The 17919-nt window shown below is 45.3% G+C and overlaps 1 protein-coding gene across 2 annotated transcripts; it reads left to right on the forward strand.

Annotated features, from left to right (window-relative positions):
- Positions 1-599: 599 nt before the first annotated feature.
- On the forward strand, positions 600-14873 carry Slc20a1 (solute carrier family 20 member 1). 2 transcript variants are annotated; one of them, XM_052722885.1, is made up of 11 exons: positions 610-789; positions 1239-1852; positions 2025-2165; positions 2356-2441; positions 6580-6676; positions 8882-9001; positions 10554-10820; positions 10927-11485; positions 11991-12176; positions 12851-12935; positions 13935-14873. In XM_052722885.1, the coding sequence occupies exons 2-11, from the start codon at positions 1507-1509 to the stop codon at positions 14094-14096; spliced, it is 2049 nt and encodes a 682-aa protein (XP_052578845.1). In that variant the 5' UTR covers positions 610-789; positions 1239-1506; the 3' UTR covers positions 14097-14873. The 2 variants fall into 2 exon arrangements, with proteins under 2 accessions (XP_052578847.1, XP_052578845.1); XM_052722887.1 differs by lacking the exons at positions 8882-9001; positions 10554-10820; positions 10927-11485; ... (1 more) ...; positions 12851-12935; positions 13935-14873 and adding an exon at positions 6767-6834 and having other exon boundaries at positions 600-789.
- The last annotated feature ends 3046 nt before the right edge of the window (positions 14874-17919 follow it).

Here is a 17919-nt window from a genome sequence, read left to right on the forward strand (position 1 = left end):
TCCGCCGCGGAGTCACTAATGACCCATGGCTCTCCCTCAGCGCAGTGCCACAACTGGGAACGCAAGCCTGTCCTCGTGACTCCGGGATCTTTCCGTTTTCACCCAAGTGCGTGACTGCGGGAGTGAGGCGGCCACGTGAGGGCAAGGAACCGATCGGGTCCGGCCAAGGGCAAGTCCCCAGCACACGCGCTCTTCTTCAGCGTCGCCACACAGCTGACCCCGGCCCGCGTGGGAGGAACTCGGGACGACCTCGGCTACGGCCTCTGGGTCCCAGGGTGGCGACCTGCGGGCCCGGGCGAGACTCCCCCACAGCCCCCGCCCGCTGCCACCCGGCGTAGCCGGCACAGACAGGCTAACCGGGGCGAGGCTGCAGGGAGGAGGCCCGCCAGGCCCACGTGGACCAGCTCCCCCTTGGGGGCGGGGCCTAGGGGGCGCCCGGACCAATCAGAGCCGCGGCTCAGCTCACCCGGCCGGGCGCGCCCGACCAGCCTGTGGCTGCGTCACGTCAGGGGCGGGGCTTCGGGCGCGGCGCGAGTCCCTGCAGGTCACGTGGGGTGCGGAGCGGGCTATAAATAGGGGCCCGGCGGCGTGCTCGCCAGAGTGATGGCCGCCGGCGCGCGCTGCGCGATTTCTTCTCTCAGCCTCTGAGGCGCCCGCGGCTGTTTCCGAGTGGGTGTCGAGCCCCGTTTCGTGTCGTTCCGGCTGCTGCCGCCCCGGACTGTGCGTCCGCGGCTCCAGCCTGCCTCAGTCCCGTTCTCCTGGTCTCCGCTCGGCCTTCAGTTTCCTTTGGTGAGTGGCGGCGCGGCCCCCCTTGCAAAGGTTCTTTCTTCTCTGGAGCGGGGCCCGGGGCGAGGGAAGCGGGCGGGCGTGTGGAGTGCGAGCTACGCCGGTCCCGCGGCGCTGCTGCCCGCCTCCCCCACGCCGCACCCTTCCGCGGGCCTTTTCGGCGGTCCCCGGCAGGCGCGCGCGCGGGAATGGCCTTTTTCCGGTCTTCCACGGAGGGCGCGCGCGGGCGGGCGGGCGGGCGGCCGGAGACAGAACTGGACGCGTGGGGCGGGGCGCGCGGGCGGGCGCAGGGAGGGGGGGAGCACGGCGATCGCCCGCCGTGTGCCCCACCTCGCACATCCTTTCGGGGACCGAGGACAGAAGTAGCGGGCGGAGGGCACTGCGGAGTTCTGGGCTGCCTCCGTCCCAGGGATGCGCCGCTATTGTTATTTTCTCCCACTTCGTCCCCCCAGGATGAACTTGCGTCCTTTCTTTAATCCGCCATGGAATTCTGCTCCGTGCTTTTAGCCCTCCAGAGCCAAAGAAACCCCAGACAACAGACGCCCATACGCAGCGTATAGCAGTAACTCCCCAGCCCGGTTTCCGTGCCGTAGTTTACAGTATTTAATTTTATATAATATATACTATTTATTATAGCATTTTGATACCTCATTCCGTTTACACATCTTGAAAGCCGCTCAGTAATTCTCTTATTAATTAAAAGAACCACTACACTAGAAAATGGCATCTACTGTGGCACCGATTACTAGTACTCTAGCTGCTGTTACTGCTGCTGCTCCATCGGTGGATGACAAACTATGGATGCTCATCCTGGGCTTCATCATCGCATTTGTCTTGGCATTCTCCGTGGGAGCCAATGATGTAGCAAATTCGTTTGGTACAGCTGTGGGCTCAGGTGTGGTGACTCTGAAGCAAGCCTGCATCCTCGCTAGCATCTTCGAAACTGTGGGCTCCGCCTTGCTGGGGGCCAAAGTGAGTGAAACCATCCGGAAGGGCTTGATTGATGTGGAGATGTACAACTCAACTCAAGGCCTGCTCATGGCTGGCTCTGTCAGTGCTATGTTTGGTAAGTTCTTGTTATTATACCTTCTGCTCTTTCCAGTGCCAGAACCGATTTGTGTCTTGGGGTGGTTCCGTTTTTGTCCTGAACCTTTTCCGCTTATTTTCATGAGAATGCACTGCTTACATAACGGAGTTTTGCCATTTACCCAACGAAATTTGATTGATTTTTGTTTCAGGTTCTGCTGTGTGGCAACTAGTGGCTTCGTTTTTGAAGCTCCCCATTTCTGGGACCCATTGTATTGTCGGTGCAACCATTGGCTTCTCCCTCGTGGCGAAGGGGCAGAGGGGCGTCAAGTGGTCTGAACTGATAAAAATTGGTACGTTTAAATTCTGAACGGTTTAGGTTTGTTTTTGTCACGTGTTTCTGTAATATGGTTTATGGGGAGTGAGTGCGTGGTGTAGAGTAGGGGGCCAAATTTAAGGGTATCAGAAATGGAATAGCTAACATCTCAGGAACACGTTTCCTTAGTTTCATGACTTGACACTTTACTTTGTGTTCTATTCCAGTGATGTCTTGGTTCGTCTCTCCACTGCTCTCTGGTATTATGTCTGGAATTTTATTCTTCCTTGTTCGTGCATTCATCCTCCGTAAGGTAACCTTTCTACTTACGACCTTTCATGAGTCACATTCAGTCCTGTTCAAACTCACTGGTATTCTTTCAGGGGTTACTGGTATGTAAGTATGTGACTTTGTAAAGTTAAAAAAGTTCTTTGTTCTCCTGTATGTTGTGGCGTTCTCTGAAAGAAGTAAGTTTTTAATACCCCAGAGGGCATTCAGGAAGGAAGAACTGGGTGGTTCTATGGGCTGCCAAGAAATAAGAGAGACTGGGAGTGAGAAATAAGGACATTTGTTGAAGGTGGCTTTGTCTAGCCATGTGCAGGTTGCTACCTTATCTAAACCACCGTTACATTCAGGACAATTGGAATTGTAACCATTGAATTCAACATGTTACAGTATCCTCTTGTGGCTTTGTGAACTGCTACTTCAATAGACTCTCCCATGCTGATCATTAACTACACACAAGCTACACAAGAGGCCCTACTTGTAGGGACTCTGCTTTCTCAGGTGGAAAGAGCAGGTGAGATAGGTTCTTAGGTGGTTGGTTTTTTGTTTGTTTTGTGCTTTTTTTTTTTTTTTTTTTTTTTTGGCTTAAAAAGTTCAGGTAGCCATTGAATTTCCTGACTACTTGAAAATCCTTTTGAGAGACCTAGTGGCATTTCTTTTATCATGGAGTCTGATCCTGGTTCCACAATAAATGTAGACAACAAGGGATTATGTTGGCACTGGACTGAATTACAGAAAGAATAAATGAATTTTTCTCAGGAGACAGAGTTGTCCTATTTTCTAGGGTGAATGGCTCTTAAGCGTCCTTTGTTATGCCCTTTTAAAATTCCCCTAAACTGTAGAAATCTGAGTGAGGGGAGGTAGGAACCTTATCCCAACTGAAGGAGTGTGTTGTTTAGACTCCCTACTTCTTGATCTAGTTCTGAGTCTCTGGGGAATGATTTATGTCTTTCTCAATAGAAGTCCTTCCCTGACTCCCGATTCACTATACTCTGAATGTGTATATACTCTGGATATACTCATATGTCTAGCAGAACATGTTTAACATGTTGAGCATTAGAAATATCTCTAGCTGACAACTGACCTGGGCCCTCTGCACATATGTTACAGTTGTGCAGCTTGGTCTTCTTGTGGAGCTTCTAATAGTGGGAGCAGGGCCTGTCTGACTCTATTGCCTGCTTTTGGAACCATTTCTTCCTGGGTTGCCTCATCCAGCCTAAATAGGAGAGAGATGCCTAGTCTTGCTGGAACTTGATATGCCGTGGCTGGCTGATATACATGGAAGGCCTGTACATTCCTGAAGGGAAGGGAGAGGGAGGAAAAACTTTGATTAATTAATTAAAAGTATTAGCAAATGAAAGAAGGAAATATCTCAGATTGGCACAGCATGACTGAGTAAACAGTTCACTGATGCTCAACCTCTAGGTTTGGTATTCTTTCATCCAGCAAGCAAGTATAATTAGCACTCCGCCCATTCCCTAACTGTAGTATATGGTCATTTGATTCCCACCAGTACTTAGTAGTTTTTTTTAGTGTTCCTGTTAGAGCCATGTATCTCTCGACATATCAGAAAACCAGAATAATTAATAGGATGCTATTTGGATTCCTGTTTTATAAAGGTTTATGCTGGCCCCTTTGATGATTGGGAAATAGATCCTTCTGATTCTGAAGATCCTCCTCTTATGTCATCTCAGAAAGCTGATTGGTGGTCATTCCCAGAATGGAGAACAGGTGCAGGGAGGGCTTTCTCAATGTCCAGAACCTCTTATTGAGGGTGTGAGCCAAGTGTCTTTACTCTCACTGTGTTACTGGGAGTTCAAGTTGGCTGTGTAACTGATTATTCTTTTTTATGGTCTCATGTAGCCCAGACTGGCCTTGAACTTCTGGTCCTCCTGCATTCACCTCCCAAGTTCTTGGGTTACCGGTGTGTGTCCCTACTCTCAGCTTAACAGAATGTTTCTTATAAGAGTATGCGATGGGCATGGTGAAGAATGATGGATGATGTTTAATTTAATAAAGTGCTGACTTTGAGGCTCTGCCCCCCCCTCTGTCTCTCGCTTGTTCACAATCCCTCAGTAACAGATGAGGGACCCCCTCTCTTGTCTCCCTCCATATAATTGCGTTATATATATTCACATAATTTCCAAGCTTTAACTTCTTGGTCTCATTCCTTCCTATACTGGACTCAAAATAGTTCCTGGAAGTCTCTTGACCTGACTGAGTGGCCTAGTGCATAGCTGGTTTTTCTCTTTATCACTATATGTAAAAGATAAGTCACATGATGAGAAAACCATTTTATAAAAATCACCAGCCTAGTTACCTCTTAGGAAAAACAGGGAGGAGGCTAGAAGGGAGAAGCCTTCCTTATTTTACTGTTTTCCTTGACTCGTACAAAGTTTTTTTTTTTTAAACCAGTTAGCCTGTATTTCATAGTGTATTAAGACTAGTCATTTCCTACCCTATCCCAAGCTATTCAGTCTTTATTTTAAATTTATCGATATTTTGCCACTAAGTCTCTATAGCACAGGTTGACTTTGAACTGGGGGTAGGGGGTGGGGGAGGGACGGACGGACTTCTGCTCAGCGAGTCCAGTGCTGGTGTTACAGGTGTATAGCACCTTGTCTACCGTGGCCCCACCCACGATGCTACTTACTTGGGGGAATATTTAATTTGGCCCCAAGGAAAAAAATACATATATAGACTGCTTGTTACCTAATGAGTCAATTGCTAAATAGCCTTTGAAAATTTGGTAAGAGTTCCTACCTAATGTCTATAGAATTTTCTTGAAACCCTAGGTTTGCTTATCTTCCTCAGGCTCTTGTCTGCCTTTAGGTGTGGCCTGCAACTATTTAGTTATTCAGTGGTGAGTCATAGGTTCTGTAGGTTGTTTCTGATCTGGTGTCTCACTGTTAGTGTCCTCCTAAACAATGGGTAAAGCTTAAAATTAAGTGTTTTTCAGTGAGGGTCTAGACTGATTTGAAAAGCCATCCTTTATGAGGGGCTTTGTGCTTTTTAACTTCAATGATTTTTACACTGCCTCTCTCCCTCCCTAAAGTCGTAATGATTGTCAGAAACTTTGGAATCCTATTTGGGTCTTCCCCTCTGTCTCATCCTTAAGATTATCATGGAATTGTGACAAGGGTAGCATTAAACTTTTGTGCTGAAGGTTTGGCTTTCCTGATGGACCTATGTTCTCATTCTTTTAAGTGTTTGGCTTGGAAGTTTTTCTGTGGAATTATCAGTAATACATATGTATTGTAAAGGAAACTGTTTTCATTTTCAGTCACATTGGCCTTTGGTGATTCTTAAACATCTCACAGTTTTGCCTTGGGGTCTTTGCACTTGCTCATATTTTTGCCCACCTCACCCACTAGTTGACAGGTAGCTTGCACTTTTCCACACTGAGACATTTCTGTGTCAGCCCCTAACTCCCAGACTTCAATTAAAATGCCCCTCCCCCATCAGCATCCTCTTGCCTGTTTTTTTCCTTTGAAGTATTTGTCAGTATGTTACTGTATAGTAAAATATGACACTCAGTTCTATGAAAATGGGTACTTGGTCTGGTCCCTCTACTTCAGGGCCCTAAACAGTTCTTGACAGTCACTTGACTGAGTGGACGACTGTGTTCACAGTTGATTTAACTTTGCACTTTGATAAAGCCTTATGTCACATTCATCGTGTGTGTGTGTGTGTGTGTGTGTGTGTGTGTGTGTGTGTGTGTGTGTGTATGTATGCACACACACACACACACACACACACACATACATGATAGTTGTGTATAGTCTGCACATTGATTTTTATTTTTGGAGGCAGAACATTGGGAAATGAGTTTTAATTTGGTCTGTTTGTTTATCTCTTCAGTACAGTACATCCTGGGCCTATGTTCATGTTTACAGATGGACTTTGGATAACTCAGAAAAACTGGTTATTTGGGGTATCAGTCACATCCTTGTTAGTAAGAATAGAGAGAAAAAGTCACCTATGGATAGAAAGTGGCATTAGCTTTCTTAGGGAGCAAATGCAGGACAAAACTTACTTGGCTTTGTAGAAATTAAAGTGGGAGGTTGCTGTTAGCACCTGGATTCCACAGCCTGCCCTGGCACAGGGTGCTCTGGAAATGGGTCTACATTTACAACTTTTAAGATACTGATCTTAATGTTTTACAGGCAGATCCAGTTCCTAATGGCTTACGTGCTTTACCAGTTTTTTATGCCTGCACAATTGGAATAAACCTCTTTTCCATTATGTATACTGGAGCACCGTGTAAGTACAAATCAAGATATTTAAATGTGAATTTAAGGTTATTTACAAAACTTGCATTAAATGCCCAATTTACCCCTTTTTGCTTTACAGGGCTGAAATCTCCTAGAAGGTGGCTGGCCTGCGCCCATTTCAGAAGGCTGCAGGCTAGTGTATGCTGAGTTAACCTAGATAGTTTTCAACCAAAGAGACCTGCTCAGATTCTAAATCACTACAGACCTTTCCTCTTTAGTCTTCACAGGATCCACTGATAATATGACCTTCTCCCTTCCCTTTCTCATATCTATGCTAAAAATGCTGGAATTGATACTGGCCTCAGCTACTGAAGAGTCATTAGTTAATCTCTTCTTCAATAACTGGTCATTTAGGACTGGTTGTTGGGTATCATTTTTCTCTCCCAGTTGGAGCAATTTCAGTTTCTAAGTTCTCAGTTTGCACCCCTGAATTTACTTGAATGCGAAGAGTTGAGTGTCTAACACCTGGTCTAATTACACGTGGAAGAAGAATTTCTGCAGCTAAGAGGAAGCATTTGAGAGGATAGAAAGGTTCTGGTGTTGACTGCTTTCATAGTGGGACTCAGGGAAGGCAATAATTCACTTATGACAACTGAGTGATTGATAGCTTGGACCTTGTGAGGCAGAGCAGTATAGTTCTGGCATCTAGGATCATTTGGCATGCTGGTTCTTCACTACATAAGAACCTAGACAGTTACTGCAATTACTCTTCTGACTAATCTGTGAGAAAAATTGTGTGCTGCCCAGAGCACACCCATGTCCATGTCCGTGTGTGTAAATAGAAAGGTAGCAAAGGGATTTGTCCTTATGTAATAGATGCTCACATCTTCAATTCTTAAAGGATTTTAATGCTTGTGACCTCTAAGTTGGTTCCACTTCTGACTACTGGATTGTGATCTGTTTATTATTGCCACTGAAATTATGTAGTAAGTCACTGAGGAAAACAGAAACAGCTAACAGAGTACTTCTAACATTTTTGTTCTTGAAATGTCAGTAAAGAGACAGGCTTTCGGACAGGACTAGCCTTAATGCAAGAACTTTGCTACTCTTGTTCTGTCCTTTATGGATCATTTATAAGGAAAACCAGTTCTTTCATTCCTTTTGACTTGGAATGTGGACAGATTTAAATTGTGATAGAGACTGACTAAAGCTCATGTGTATTTTACTTTGGTGGCTAACTGCATGGTCACAGTTGAAAGCAGAACTTAAAATGAAGAGACCAGAAGTCAACACAGAACTTCAGTTTATGTCCAGTTCTTAAAGGCTAGTTCTTGTATTTTTTGTCTCTTTCAGTGCTGGGGATTGAATCTAGGGCCTTATGAAGCTAGGCTGAAGCTACAACTCTGACCTAAAAGGTTTTGATGGAACAATAATGTTTCCATTTTCTAAGTGACTTAACATGCAGTAAGCACAATCAAGTGAAACAAGCGCAGGTGACTACCATGCAGACAGTGTTGCCCTGGGTTTCAGTAACGTGAAGTGGTCTTGGACTTTAGTGCAGGCAGCAGCCCCAGTAGCTTGCATGTAGTGGTAAGCTGGTACTGACCAACGCTGCTGATCCTGAGAGCCTTGAGCCACGGGAACAAGAACAAGTCTCTCAATGGCTTGTTAGTGAACTACCACTACACCTTTCCTTTGTGAAAGACCACTGTTTAAACACCTGTCTTGCTATAGTTGACAGCCCTGTTTTCTGTTAGCTTGATGGTAGTTTTGCAGAGACAATCAGTTTCCCTGAAGGCTGCCTGGTACAGTGAATGTGGCAACTTTCCACAGTTGTGTCAGCATGACACTTACTGAAACATCTTCTCTTTTTAATGTTAAAATTAATCATGTGTAAGGGTAATATGTGATAGTTAGAATGAGGAGCTGGGTGGAGAAAGGGATGCTTTGGTTGATTCTATAGCTTTAGGTCGTCAATGGAGTGATTCTTACATCTGCAGGGCCAAGAACATGAAGAAACTTAGTGCCTGAGTCCAGCAGTGATTCAGTGGGGCTGGTTGCTGTGGGATAAGATGGTCATTGGGTTTTCTCCATGGTCTGTATAGCCGCTGGCCTCATGAAACTCCAGAATGACAGCAGCTTCAAGGGTGATGGGCTAGCTTGGGGAAGCCCTCCTTCCCCTCAGGAAGGTTTACACTTTGTTACAGGGGGCTGTTGCCCTGGGGTTTTCAAGATGCACCATTTTATCTCGTAGTGCTGGGCTTTGACAAACTTCCTCTGTGGGGTACCATCCTCATCTCGGTGGGATGTGCAGTTTTCTGTGCCCTTTTCGTCTGGTTCTTTGTATGTCCCAGGATGAAGAGAAAAATCGAACGTAAGTAATACAGTTTAGTGGTGTTCTCCCCTCCTCCTCCCTCGCTCCCTCATCTATAAGAGTACACTGTTTGGACAGACTGACAGCATAGGGTTTTTTTTTTTTTTTTTTTTTTTTTTTTTTGTTTTTCGAGACAGGGTTTCTCTGTGTAGCTTTGCGCCTTTTCCTGGAACTCACTTGGTAGTCCAGGCTGGCCTCGAACTCACAGAGATCCGCCTGGCTCTGCCTCCCGAGTGCTGGGATTAAAGGCATGCGCCACCACTGCCCGGCCCAGCATAGGGTTTTAAGTGGACTCCAAGTGGCTTGAGACCTAGCCATTAAGAGTATGTGACTAAGGGTAGATACACAGTAATAGAGAAAGCATTTTGATAGAGAAAGCATTTGCCTCAGCTGCCTCTGTATACTCAGCTTAGATATGTGTTTCAGTGCGTGTACACATATATACTTCATAGTGCAGACACACAGCCATGCACATAGTTCTTGTGCTAGAGCTGTAACACATGTAGCAGTGAACAGTTGCAGGTATAAGTAATCTCTTCAGTCATTGCGGAATGTTTTTGTAGTGTCATGAAATACTGAGTAAATTTTGGTTGGTCCTAGTCTTTGTTTCCTTAGTGGCTAAGAATTCTCTTCTGTCCCTTCAGTGTGTGGAACGTTAGTACAGGGATGCATAGACTGCAGTAGCGCTGAAAGAATGCTGCGTCATTGCGGCTGAACCGAGGATCTGCCCAGAGCTCTGTGCCAGTCGACTGTGCCACATGCACAGTGGGAATGAGGCTTTCAGGACTCTGACCTCATTTTTGTCTCAGTCTGGGAGGAGAGACAAATCTTACTTTAATGCTGTCCTTGTGTGAGAGGACTGAGCCACTAGGTGAACGTGGTGAGCACTGGCCTGACAGGCAGAAATACTGCCTGGCTACCGGCTGTGGAAATGTTTAGGCGTGACTGTCACTTACAGCTTAGTTGTCTGTACTCGTGGCCTAAGAGTTAGGAGATTCCTTAGGGGCATTCTAGCTCTTTAATCAGTTTCCTTGAGCTCCCTTTCATGACTGAGAGCTAAGAAGAGATTTACACTTGTAAATAATAAAAATAAAAACCAAGAAATGGACCAGAACCCTAAAATACTTACTATCTGGCCATTTACAGCAGTTTATCCTCCTCCTTTTCTCCCCAGTAGAGGGTGTGGTGTGTGGCTGGCATGCTCCCAAGGGAAAGATGAATTCCTGACATCATAAAGAGGACAGGAATGTTAGCTTGAATTTTTTTTTTTTTTTTTTTTTTTTTTTGGTTTTTCGAGACAGGGTTTCTCTGTGTAGCTTTGCGCCTTTCCTGGATCTCGCTCTGTAGACCAGGCTGGCCTCGAACTCACAGAGATCCGCCTGGCTCTGCCTCCCGAGTGCTGGGATTAAAGGCGTGCGCCACCACCGCCCGGCTAGCTTGAATTTTTAACTAGAGTTTACACCTTTTATTTTGAGATGGGTTTCGGGGGTGGATATAAAAGGATATGGAACAAAGCAGTATAGTCAAACCAAAAATTCCCTTTATTTTCTAGGAGAAATAAAGTCTAGTCCCTCCGAAAGTCCCTTAATGGAAAAGAAGAACAACTTGAAAGAAGACCATGAAGAAACAAAGATGTCTCTTGGGGATGTTGAGAACGGAAATCCTGTGTCTGAGGTGTCATGTACCACTGGGCCTCTCCGGGCTGTGGTGGAGGAGAGAACAGTATCATTCAAACTTGGGGACCTGGAGGAAGCTCCAGAGCGAGAGCGACTTCCCATGGACTTGAAGGAGGAGACCAGCATAGATGGTACCATCAATGGTGAGTTGACTTGCCAGGGTTTCCTGATGGCCCCGTGGTTGTAGAGAGGCTGCTGTTCTGGACTGATACACTTTGCATTGAATGTTACCTTTTTGGTCTTGGCTAGGTGCAGTGCAGTTGCCTAATGGGAACCTTGTTCAGTTCAGTCAAACTGTCAGCAACCAGATCAACTCCAGCGGTCACTATCAGTATCACACCGTGCACAAGGATTCTGGCTTGTACAAAGAGCTGCTCCATAAATTACATCTGGCCAAGGTGGGAGACTGCATGGGAGACTCTGGGGACAAGCCCTTGAGGCGCAACAACAGCTACACTTCCTACACCATGGCAATATGTGGCATGCCCCTGGATTCATTCCGTGCCAAAGAAGGGGAGCAAAAGGGGGAAGAAATGGAGACGCTGACATGGCCTAATGCAGATACCAAGAAGCGGATTCGAATGGACAGTTACACCAGTTACTGCAATGCTGTGTCTGACCTTCACTCTGAATCTGAGATGGACATGAACGTCAAGGCTGAGATGGGTCTGGGTGACAGAAAAGGAAGTAGTGGCTCTCTTGAAGAGTGGTATGACCAGGATAAGCCTGAAGTCTCCCTCCTCTTCCAGTTTCTGCAGATCCTTACAGCCTGCTTTGGGTCGTTTGCCCACGGTGGCAATGATGTCAGGTCAGTCCACATGACTCGGTGTTGCTGACTCTGAACAGTCTACTTACCCTCCTGTGTGCAGTGTTCTACCTCCTGGGGGACACTGACTGATCCAGACAGGATGAGGTGGTGGTTGTTAATAAAGCAAAAGGGAAGTTCATTTAGATTATAAGAATGTTTTAGCTTTATTTCTGTTTAAGATAAATGTCTTTCTAGATAGGAACTGAGTAGTAAATTGTGACATCAATGATGAAAAACTTAAGATCACTGTCTGCCCTGGGGAATGGACTTAAGGTTATCGAGCCATGTCTCTGTGGCCTGTAAACTTGACTGGATTCTGAGGAGAAAAGGGGCCACCAGTTGGACACACCCTTCAGTCACAGCAGCCTTCATTTTCTTCTCTTGTGTGTTGGGTTTCTGTAGGGTGGCTTACTAAATGAGCTGAGAAGCTGGGCCTAGACAGTTCAGCCGTCGGTTAACAGATTGGGTCTGTCCACAAAGTCACCTCTGCTCTCTTGTCTTCCAGCAATGCCATTGGTCCTCTGGTTGCTTTGTATCTTGTTTATAAAACGGAAGATGTATCTACGAAAATGGCAACACCGATCTGGCTTCTGCTGTATGGTGGTGTTGGTATCTGCATAGGGCTGTGGGTCTGGGGAAGAAGAGTTATCCAGACCATGGGGAAGGACCTGACACCAATCACACCCTCCAGGTGAGCAGGGGAAGCATGCCTTAGAGTAGAGCTCAAGCTTCTCGAGAGACGCATGCTGTGGAGGGTTGTACATAGGTCTCTGCTGAAGGAGTGTGTTGCAGTTGCTGTTCTCATAGTTGATCTGAATGTTTTCTCTGCACTTACTGTCTGATTTGTAAACATTTTTTTTATCAATCTGCTCAGCTCTAGTGATCACGTAATTGAGTTTTCTGAGAAAGATGTACTGGTGTAAATAATTAGATATATATGGCTTTGATTCTGGAGCTAAAACCTTACACTTTCTTCAGAATAAAAGTCTGAACTCTTTATTTTGTTGTTTCCTTTTGAGACAGGATCTCTCTCTCTATTCTTGGCTGGCTTGGAATTCACTATGTAGACCAAGCTGACCTCGAACTCAGAAATTCATCTTCTGCCTTCAGAGTGTTAGGATTAAAAGGCATGTGCCACCATGCCTGGCATGTCCCAGCTTTTTAAATAACGAAATGCCAGAAATACTTAATCCTCAAATGTCAGAGGCTTGGCCCTATTTAAGTAGGTTTCAGGGGTTAGAGGAGATGAAAATGTCAGGTTTTGTCACTATGTAGAACAAAGCAAGATTAGATTAGGTTACCTGGGGTAGTGTTGGCTTTTCAGAAAACCCTGAAATGTTGACACGGATCTTTTTTTATCAACAGTGGCTTCAGTATTGAACTGGCATCTGCCCTCACTGTGGTCATCGCGTCAAACATTGGCCTTCCCATCAGCACAACACACTGTAAAGTAAGTGGAATGGAATGGAATGGACCCCTCAAATTGTCCTAGCCCATAACCTATGTGTGGCTTTACTTCTTTTATTTGATTTAGAAAGTTTTGTGCAGTTGGAGTCTTAAAAGTTGACGAGCTTAAACATGACCACGAAGATAAAAGCTGACATTCTACTGTTTGTTTTCAATCATTTAAGTTCTCTCGGGCGGAGCTAACTGTGATCTCTAGCTACGGACCTTTTGTCCCTCTTCATTGCAGTTTGTGTGTTTAGCTTCATTTTTACTAGTTTATTAGCATACACCCACAGTGCTGACTGGCTTCCCCATGGAAGAACACAGTGTGTGCCAATAAACTAGTCAGCTAGTGTGGGTCTGGGTGGGCTCCTATCTCTTGTGGTAGTAAATGCACTCGTTTAACAAGTTTGTGAGGCTTACTGTAAGGGCAGTCTTCTGGTGAAAGCGTATATTCAGGGCCTCTCGGGCCTGTAGTGCCAAGAAACTAATTGAATTTTCAAGAAATTTCTTGATGACCATAATGTAATTATATGAAGAAGGAACTGGCTTCCATAAAAGAACTGAAGCTGGTCCAGCCTGGGGCCTGCCATGTCACTCTCTCTGCTAGGGTGTTTGTTGGGTCACATCCCAGAACAAACTCTCTAGAACAAGTTGTTAGGAAATCAGAAATTTAACTTACAAAAGGCAGAGAAAAGGAGTCTTGTCATATTTTAGGACATTTAGCCCAGATTTAATGGTTGAATATTTATATTGCCATCATCTTGCCATGGATAATTGTAACTTGTTAGAAGTTAGCTTTTAGCTTGTGTCACAGGCTTGTAATTTCACCTTTTGGGCTACTGAAGTAGGATCCACAAGTTCAATCCTGTCTGGACGACAGCGAGACCCTGTCTTTCTTTCTTCAGACAGAAACTGCATCCATGGAGCTGTATTCATCACTTGCCTGGGTTCCATGTCCCAGGTGTCCTTTTGCTGATTATAATGTCTGTTTCTTTCCTAGGTGGGCTCTGTTGTGTCTGTTGGCTGGCTCCGATCCAAGAAGGCTGTCGACTGGCGACTGTTTCGCAACATTTTTATGGCCTGGTTTGTCACAGTCCCCATTTCTGGGGTTATCAGTGCTGCTATCATGGCAATATTCAAGTACATCATCCCAAAAGTGTGAAACTGGGATGAAAGTTTTTGTCAGCATCTGGGACCACCATACACATTCCTGTTCCTAGAAGAATGCTCACAGTATTGCTGAAGACAGACAAGGGTTTTCAAGTTTGGGAGCCATGGGAGGGAAGTGTAATTTACACTATAATTGCTTTTGTGCTAAATACAACTTGTCTCAAAATTAGCTATGTAAAATAGCCAGATTTCCATTGGTTCATCCTAAGGTCCCTTTTCTTCTGGGCTATGAATTCCTGTACATATTTCTCTACTTTTTGTATCCAGCATCAATTCCATTATATTTTAATGTTGTCTGTAAGATAACTTATGTGGGTTCTTTTTAAACAGCCAGGCAGAGCCATTTGATGGCGTGTACTCTGCTTTGTTGGCCTCACCAGCTTCTTTCCCAACATGCACAGGGATTTAACAAACATGTAACTGAAGCTTCCCTCGTAGTCTCTCATAGAAATAGTCACGGCACTTGCCCCCCTGTCTGTTGTAGCAGGTTCTGTTGACGTATGTGGGAGCTTCTTAGAGGGCCAAGAATCTTTGGCACAGTGAAAAGAAAAGTTTATAGTAACTTCTTTGCAAACAACTCATGGACATGTTGCTAAGAAGTATGAAGACAAAGCCTCCTGGCGGTTGTGGTTATTCCTTTTGAGATTTTTGGCATTGTGGGATGGGTGAATGAAGTGGAATATGAACTTTGGGCAAATTCAATGGGACAGCCTTCCATGTTCATCTGTCTACCTCTTAACTGAATAAAAAGCCTACAGTTTTTAGAAAATTTGTTCTCGTGGTTTTTGTTTCTATTGAGTCCTCAGAGTCCCGATCATTCAGCGTTTTGACATTCTTAGGATGTGTGCACTTTCCCGAATCAGGGTGCTATCCAAGTTAAAGAAAGGTCCTCGAACTTGGTTTTCTGTGATCCCCTGAATGGTGTTGCTCCACGTAGTAATTTGGTGTGTGGCAGTTGTGCAGCCCAGATCTTCTCAGGTCTGCACATAGTTGACTTAGATTATTTCTAGCTTTGCAGTCACAGAGAAGCTGAAGTGAGATTTGTTTGGGGTTCAGCTTCATCTAAGAATTCTTGCTTGTAGGGCTGAAGATAGAGCTCAGGTAGAGTATTTGCCTGCCACACACAGGCCCCAGGTTTAATCTTAGGCACTGCAAGGAAAAAAAAGCTTGGGGTTCTTCAATCTTGCTGTGCTGGCTTTTACTCGTTATCAGAACAATTAGTGAAAAATATATTTCTTTGTGAACTACGTTGATGGCTTCTATCCTGAGAATTACTCGACAATGCTTTGACATTTAGTTTTATAGAGTATTTTATTTAATAAAATCCATGACTGCCAGGAGAAGTCTATGCCCAAGAGGCTAGTCCACTGGGTAGGCTATCTGCCATTCTAGCTTGTCAGTCTCCTTGGAGACTTCTCAGTAAATGTTCCCACTCACCATCAGGCACTGAACTGTTGATATTTAGCCCTTGTGAACATTGTGGCAGGCCTTACTCTTAGTTTGGAACGCTTCAATGCTTGGTGAGTTTTGGCAGAGAATGGATGTTAGCTGGAGGCTCTGGGGCTGGCAGTTATGATGGGAAAAGATGGGCCTGAGAGTTAAATCTGAAAACGAGGGTTGGAAGAACATGCTGAGAGCTGGGCCTGGCATTTATACTTGATTGTTCTATGGCATGAAAGCCCAAGTCTTTCCATGTTGTCATCACATAGAGCACAGCGCCCTCCCCAATGCTTTCCTTCTAGAGTAAGAGTACATTCTATAGAAGAATGTACTCGGACCAAATAGGCAGAGCCCCTGAAGGTGGGAGGTGATGGGAGTTTGTATTTTCTTGTCTATTAATGTCCCCCCATAGGCAGGGACACATACTAGTAAGAACCCTGGCCTATTAAACAATTAAAGTCATGTGTATATTAGAGTCAGCAGTAAGATTTTTAATAAAAGATAGGTCCATTGCTGCCATTTTCCTCTCCTGAGGAAGCTTCTTCCAGGTTGTCTGTTTTGGTGTTCACTGCTGAATGAATGTATTACTAGTTACCCCTTTTTTCTTTTGGCCAGTTGTGTTGGGAGATACCTGGTTGTCAGCCCTAGTGGTTCCCCACTGGGGTGGTTTTTCTTCCTGTCTCCACATGGGAAAATATTGTAGGCATTTTTTATGGTTACAGTAGATGCTACTGGCCAGAGATATTACCCTGAACATTCTACAGCTCTACTGAGGTCAAAGAAACCAGATGTGGAGATTCTAGTTGGGCTGTTTGCTTGGAGATCCCAAAGGAAAACTCAGAGGGGTGAAAGTCCGGCTGCTCAGAGTTCCGGGCTCAATGAGGAGAGGCGTCTCCACATAGTCTAACTTTCCTCTTAAGCATAGGCAGCCTTTGCTTTGTTTGGCTGATTGTGGATTTCAGTTGCTGTGGTTTAGTAAATACTGGTCAACAACCTGGTTCACGCGTCAGTCACCTTGATGTGTGAGTCATTGTGTAAAGAGCAAACTTCAATGCTAGCTCTTAAGTCTGCAAATCACATTTAGAAAATACCAGCTACTCGTGATCAGTGGTCCAGCTCAGCTTCCAAAGTCTGCTGATGACTGGGTTTTGTGTACCTGTTACTTCAGTCACAGATGACAAAGCTTTTGGCTGTATTGCCTCCTCGAAGTAGAAATACTAGGCCAACTTCCACTGCTGTTGGGCTGTGCTCCAGCCTTTTCTGGGGCTTGAATGGACATTGTTTTTACCATTAGACACAACTCATCAGTCCAGCCTTACTTACAGTCACAGCATTACCTCAATTCTTTTTTTTTTTTTTCCCCCGAGACAGGACTTTTCTGTATAACAGTCCTGGCTGTCCTAGCACTTCCTGTGTAGACCAGGCTGGCCTCGAACTCACAGAGATCCACTGGCCTCTGCCTCCCAAGTGCTGGGATCAAAGGCGTGTGCCACCACTGCCTGGCATTACTTCAATTCTAAAGCTTCTCTTAGATAGCCCTTTGCTGTTGCATCTAGAGATCTTGCAAATTGTTTAGCTGTAAGTTGGGAGTTAGTTGAAAGCACCATGGCAGAAATGAACATTCGTCATGGCACTGAATAACCTCAGGAGTCAAATCACACACGGTTAGACAGGGAGGCGAAGGGGCTGGGATCTGTGGAGGGATTACTCTTGGTTGGTTGGTTTGATTTTTTGAGCCCAAGGCCTTGCTATATAGTCCTTACTGGCCTTGGGGTTTGTGGGTCCTCCTGCCACTCCCTCCCACCAGTGCTAGGGTTACAGATGAGCATCACGAGTTACATGTGGGGCTGCCATTTGAGAGACTGTATGGACAACCAGAGGGACTTAGGGAAGGTAAAGTTATCAAGAAACAAGGGTGGGAATGTGAGGCTAAGAATGCAGATGGCCCAGATGGAGTGACACTGACCAAACTGGATGATAGTAAGGGATCTCAGAGACGTGGCACAGTAAAGCTCAAAGGGTAAAATGTCGGAAGCTGAACCTAAAGCATGCCAATGTCCCAGTATCTTAAATTGCAGAGTATTAATACATTGTGCTTTCTTAGTTTTATTCCAGTTATACAGGGTTGCTTTGCTTTTTTCTCTCTCCCTTCCTCTAGGGTTTCGTAGCTCAGGCTGGCCTCAAACTAACTACGAAGCTGAGGGTGACCTTGCACCTCTGATCCTCCTTCCTCCATCTACTGGGAATAGAGGCTTGCATTACACCTGGTGTGATGAGGTGCTGGAGGACTGAAATCAGCTTCCTGCATGGTAGGCAGGTACTCTACCAACAGAGTTCCAGCTAGCCCCGGGTCTTCAATTCCTGAGCCTTTCAGT

The sequence above is a fragment of the Peromyscus californicus genome, unplaced genomic scaffold (genome assembly GCF_007827085.1).
Source record: "Peromyscus californicus insignis strain IS unplaced genomic scaffold, ASM782708v3 Scaffold_7__1_contigs__length_154581171, whole genome shotgun sequence".
NCBI classification, from domain to species: domain Eukaryota; kingdom Metazoa; phylum Chordata; class Mammalia; order Rodentia; family Cricetidae; genus Peromyscus; species Peromyscus californicus.